This window comes from Bubalus bubalis, chromosome 11 (genome assembly GCF_019923935.1).
Source record: "Bubalus bubalis isolate 160015118507 breed Murrah chromosome 11, NDDB_SH_1, whole genome shotgun sequence".
Taxonomy (NCBI): domain Eukaryota; kingdom Metazoa; phylum Chordata; class Mammalia; order Artiodactyla; family Bovidae; genus Bubalus; species Bubalus bubalis.
This window is the reverse complement of record NC_059167.1, coordinates 34,378,890-34,384,889: the sequence shown is the minus strand read 5'-3', so window position 1 is coordinate 34,384,889 and position 6,000 is coordinate 34,378,890. Positions and strand designations below refer to the sequence as shown.

Below are 6,000 nucleotides of genomic sequence, written 5' to 3'. Positions count from 1 at the left end.
CTCACGTCTCCTGCATTGCAGGTGAATTCTTTAACTGCTGAGCCACTGGGGAAGCCCTTTATCAGCCTAGAGTTACTATTTAAAGTCTCAATAAGATTATCTTGGGAAAGAAGGCAGAAAGAGAAAGAAAAGTCTACAACCAAGGCCTGGTGCACTCTCATTAGGTGGAGGCTCGATAGAAGTGATCCAGGGCAGAAAGGCCAAGGGCAAAAGGCAAGTCAAAGAATTGTGCTTTCACTGATACCTGAAGGAGAAACAGTTTCAGGGTGGAGAGGAGTCAGCATGCTTACTGAGAGGTAATCAGACACAGATACACAGAGAACTGGTTGTTCTCCATCCTCAAAAGAGATTAGCCATGAAGCTAACAAAGCTTATATTTCACAGCCCAAATCTTATGGTTACCGAAGGGGAAGGGGTAGGGAGGAATAAATTAGGAGTTTGGGATTAACATAACATTCTACTATATATAAAATAGATCAAGAACAAGGATCTACTGTATAGCACAGGGAACTCGACTCAATATCTTGTAACAACATATAACAGAAAAGAATCTGAAAAAGAATACACACTAATATATTTATCTGAAAAACTGCTGTATGCCTAAAACTAACACAACATTGTAAATAAACCATACTTTAATTAAAAAAAAAAACTTCACAGCCTGTCACTAGTACAAGCTCCTTCCAATGCCCATAGTTAATTTTGTATCTGCAGTTTTGTATCCTTTTGCTTACAGGATTCTCCAACTTGATAAACTTAAGCCCCATAAACCTAGATGTGGCTCTCCTCACCATCCTTCTCCTCTCTCTAACAACCTGCCCAGGTAAACATCACTGATGTCATTTTTTCCTTAGTTCCCTGTGGTGCATTCCTCTCTTTCACTGTTCTCTTTTCTTCTCCTTTCATGCCCTAAATGAAGATGTCGACTAATATTTGACCTCAACCTGTTCTCCCTACATTATTGCTCTGGGAACTTATTCATTCATCTCATTCTTATGTGACAATTCCCAAATTCAAACTCCAACACTGAGCTCTACCTCTCAAACATGGGCAAATACTTATGCTCTTGTGGAATTTGCCGTGATAAAAAGTTATCCTTTTATAAAGCTCATGAGCAAAAGATGAAATGGATATAAAGAGAAAGAAGCATATGCTTGGCTCAGTCAGTATTACTCACTAGCATGTTCTTTCGGAAAAGAAATGGAACGGTACTTCCCTGGTAGAAAGAATCTGCCTTGCAATGCAGGGGACAATCCCTGGTCTGTGAAGATTCCACATGCCTTGGAGTAACTAAACCCCACGCGCCACAACTTCTGAGCCCGGGTTCTAGGGCCCGTGAACTGCAACTACTGAGCACTTGAGCTGCAATTACGGAAGCCAGGGAGCCCCAGAGCTTATGCTCCACAAGAGAAGCCACTGCAAGGAGAAGCCCGAGCCCCCAAACAAAACAGTAGCCCCTGCTCCTGGCCACTAAAAAAAGCCTGTGCAGCAACAAAGACGCAGAGCAGAAAAATAAAGGAAAAAAAAAAAAGAAAAGAAATGGAAGGCAGGCTGTCTTAGTAACCTATTGCTGAGCAACAAAGGACCCCCAAATTTAGTGGACAACAGCATTTATTATTTATTATTATTGCTGTCCTGTTTTTTCAGGACAGCAATCTGTGTGAGACTTAGCTGGGTCTCTCGCAGGCTGCAATCAAGCCCTTGGCGGAGGCAAGTCATTTCAAGGATCCCATGGGGCAGGATGGGCTTCCTGGCTCCCTTAGGAGGGATTAGCAGGATTCAGTTCCTCACAGGTTGTTGAACTGAGGGCCTCAGCTCTGCGTGGGCTGTCTGGCCGGGGGTGATGCTCAGTTCCCTGCCATGTGGATGGCTCCATAAGACAGCTCACAACCTGGTTAAGTGGCTTCATCAGAGTGAACAAGTGGGAGGGCAGCGAGGTAATGCCCATGGTGGGGAGTGCAAGAAAGATGAAAAGTCAGTCTTTTATAACCTCATCTCCAAAGTGACCTCCATCACTTTTGTCTTATTCTATTGCTAGAAGTGAGTCACTAGGTTCTGCCCACACTCAAGGGGAGAGGATTTGCATAACGGAGTGAATACAGGGAGTCAGATTATGGGGAGCATTTTAGAGGCTTCCTACCGGTTCTCCAGGGACTCTCAATCCTGGAGAGAGATTGGCAGAGAAAGCCTTATGGAGTACCTGAGAAAGACCAAGGTAATGCTGGCGCCATGGCTGCCAGTCTACACAGGTGTGTTAAGTCACTCTACGTTTGAGACTCTATCTTCCTGTCAGCTTGCTTATAACACGTTTTAGACCATCACTGATCAGTGTCTTTTGAGATGCGTTCCAGGGAGATATCCACCTCCCCTCCCACTCCAGAATAGTTGCTACAATACTATATAAAGTAAGCTTCAAGACTTTACAAAGAACCATTCTCTGTGCGGGTGCAAGAGTCCCCATTCTTTTTGGTATTGCAGCCAACTGGAAAATGCAGTGACTTCATTTCATTTTCCACCGCGTGGTCAAAGCTTCACAGAAACACTCCTCCTCATCAATGTAGGAGACAATTTTATCATGACATAAATTATTTGTACTACCTCAGAAACTCAAGTTTTTCAACTCATCTCCCAAGTTTTCCTCATGCTATAAGAAAAGAAAAAATAAGACCAATTAGCTTTCTTTAATCTGAAAATAACTCGGCGATTTAACAATTAGCACACCGGCATATAATTACTCGCAGTAAACATGTGATTTAGGTGTATGTTGACTTACTAGGCGCACACTGCGGGCTGCCGGGCTGGGGCCCCTCGTGCAGTTCCACCCCACACCTCAGGGGGAAGTCGCTACCCTTCCTTCGGCCCGCTTGGCGACCCGGCTCTCGTCTCTGTCAGACCCGACCAAGTGGCCAGGAAGTGGGGGAGGCCATAGCGACGGCGGCCCAGGCTTCCTCTGTTAAAAGAAGGCTTGTCCCTTGTGATGCGCTAGTGGAAAGCACACTATAATTCTGTAAACCCCGGGCACTCTGACGGCTGCCCGGGCCTGGCTCCCGCGAGACCCCGCATTTTCTACCCCCGCGCCGGCGCAGAAAGGTGCGGTCCGGCCCGACCCGGAAGCTGCCGCGGCCGCCTAGTGCCGAGCTCGCCTCTCGCCTTGTGGGCTCCTGGCGCCCCGACTTCTGGGGCCCGCCGCGTCCTCCTTCCTTGGTCCCCTCTGGCCCATGGGTCTCCATGGCGACGGCGGGGGCCCGGCTTGGGGGGCAGGCAGCCCGAGCGGGGGCGCGGGGCGCTGGGGGCCTCTGCGGCGGCGTCGCCGTGTTCGCCGCTGTGGCCGCCGTGTTCACTCTCACGCTGCCCCCCTCGCTGCCGGGGGGCGACTCGGGTAATGTACTCTCAAGGTCGTCCCTCCTGCCCCCTCCTTGATTCTGACCGTTTCCACGAGGTCTGGTTAGTTCGCCCACTCCATCCTCCCGCCGGGGCCCCCCGCAGGGTTTTGCGTTTCAAAACCAGTTTGTGTGTTTTGATTTCTGTAATTTTCCTGTAGTTCTGGTCTCTTTGTAGTTTTCAGCCTTTCGAGACAGGGCTGGTTGCTTTCGCCTGATGGGACTTAACTGACCGCTCCACTTCTCCAGATCGTCTTCCTAGCTTTCCATTCCTTTTTCGTCCACAGATACCAGTGTTACTTACAGAGTCTTTGTCGTGTACCAGACAAAAGGGCTGACAGGAACCGCGAACAAGTTTCATGGCGAGTGTTGTAATGCGGACAGAGACAATACACAAACTGTTAAATAAACACAACGTATTGGGAGAAGTTATTGGAGACAGTAAGAAGAAAATGTGATTGATAGTTGGGTAGGCAATGGCTCTATCCGGATGGCTAGTACGGAAAGGCCTCTAAGGAGGTGATATTTTAGTTGAAATCTGAACGTTGAAAAGCAACCAGCCTTGCAGACTATTTGCGGGAGAACACTTAAAATAGTGGAAACCAGTTGCGGCTTAAAGCTGCTTCTATTGAAAAGCGTGACGCGGGGGCTATTTAAATCACATAAATAATCGTTGCGTATTTGGGATGAGAGGCAGATGCAGGTTTTGTTTTGTTGTCAAACTGATCATCTAATACTGCATAATAATGATCAGTGATTTTGTCAGAATGGTGCTGAAACTTGGGGTAGTGAATCTATAGACTGAAAAAAACTGAACACCTTAGTTGCTGCATAACAGAATACCCCCAAATTGAGTGGCTTAAAACAACAAACGGTTATTCTCTCACATGTTCTTTTGATCAGGAATCTGGGTGCAGTTTAAGTGGGTGCTCTTATCCAGAACAAGTTTGTTGTCCTGGTATGGGCTGGGGTGCAGTCAACTCAAAGGTTCAACCTAACAAGGATTAAATTCTAAACCTCATCCAGCTCTTTGATGTGGGGGTTTCACACAGAGAGAGAGAGAGATGGCACCTCTTGCCTACAGCTCCGTCATTTTGTAACCCAGTCTTGGCAGTGGCAGACCACTGCCCTGTTTTATTCTTGGAAGTGAGTCAGTATGTCCAGCCCATACTCAGCGGCAGAGGGTTATCCAGTGAGAATACTGGAATTTGGGAGTTTTAGAGGCTGTCTTCCAGGCTGCCTACCACATTGAAGATCCCTGATGTTCCTTTTACACATCATTACCTTTATTTTTTCTTTCAGATCCTATTGAATAGGAGCAGTGTTTCATTAGTATAGTGGGGAATGGAATTATTTTCAAGTTTTATACTAAATAATAGAAATAACTTTATAGTTGTGAGAGCTTTGATATTGGAGAGTATTACTTACAAGTTGAATAGTTCTGTACCTTTGAAAAGTTCTTGACTATGGTTGTTTGAGCCTGAAGGATGAGATTAGAATGAATAATAATAACACTTGTTGAGCACTTACTAAGTGCCAAGCACTGTTCAAAGTGTTTTACATAGATTGCTATTTTAATTCTCCCAGCTGCTACCCTGTGAGGTAGGTACTCATTTATTTTCTAGATGACAAAACTAAGGTTAAGCTCTGTCCAGAATCACACAAGTAGAAGATAGAGGCAGTCAAGAGGAAAAAAACCCAAGTGGACTGAATTTAGAGCATGCTCTCTTGACTAGCCTATGCTCTAAATTCTTTTAAATCTATCATCATGTATTTAGTGATGAAGTCTATTTAAAATTTATGATTGTGTTACCAAGCTCATTTTGCTTTCTGCACAGCAGGCCAGTAAATCGGGAAAACAGTTGTTGGAGCAAGGAATAACCACTTTAATTGTAAAGCTAGCAGACTGAAAAGATGACTGACTAGCATCTCAAAAAAAAAAAAAAAAAAAACCTTGGTACATATACAATGGAATATTAGTCATTAAAAAATGAAGTAATGCCATTTGCAACAACATAGGTGGGCCTAGAGATTGTCATACTGAGTAAGACAGAAGGAGAAATATTGCATGACATCCCTTATATGTGGACTCTAAAAAGAAATGATACAAATGAACTTAGAAAACAGAAACAGACTCACAAGCTTAGAGAAGGAACTTATCGGTTTGCCGGGGGAATGGATAGATAAGGAGTCTGGGATGGACAAGTACACACTGCTGTATTTAAAATGGATAACCCACAAAAGCCTACTGTATAGCACATGGAACTCTGCTCAGTGTTATGTGGCAGCCTGAATGGGAGGGGAGTTTGGGGGAGAATGAATACATGTATACATATGGCTGAGTCCCTTTGCTGTTCACCTGAAAATATCACAATGTTGTTAATCCACTATACCCACTATACCAGGTTTCCCCGGCAGCTCAGCTGTAAAGAATCCACCTGCAATTGCAGGAGATAAGGGTTTGACCCCTGAATTGGGAAGATCCCCTGGAGAAGCAAATGACAACCCACTCCAGTACTGCCTGGGAAATCCTATGGACAGAGGAGCCTGGCAGGCTACACAGTCCATGGCGTCACAAAAGAGTAGGACACGTCTTAGCGACTAAACCACCACCACCCCA

General features: G+C 45.4%; 1 protein-coding gene and 1 long non-coding RNA gene across 2 annotated transcripts in view; one reads left to right on the top strand and one right to left on the bottom strand.

Moving 5' to 3' along the window:
• Positions 1–2,110: 2,110 nt before the first annotated feature.
• On the bottom strand, positions 2,111–3,087 carry LOC123328020. The gene is made up of 2 exons (XR_006542721.1): positions 2,774–3,087; positions 2,111–2,644 (listed from the first exon to the last, which is right to left on the bottom strand). It is a non-coding gene; the product is annotated as an uncharacterized LOC123328020 (long non-coding RNA).
• A 116-nt stretch (positions 3,088–3,203) lies between these two features.
• The window catches only part of TMEM260 (transmembrane protein 260), a 70,503-nt gene continuing 67,706 nt past the window's right edge, over positions 3,204–6,000 (top strand). The window contains 2 exon segments of the mRNA XM_006068137.4: positions 3,204–3,251; positions 3,253–3,379. Coding sequence (XP_006068199.4) covers positions 3,219–3,251; positions 3,253–3,379 — 160 coding nt within the window. The 5' untranslated portion in view covers positions 3,204–3,218.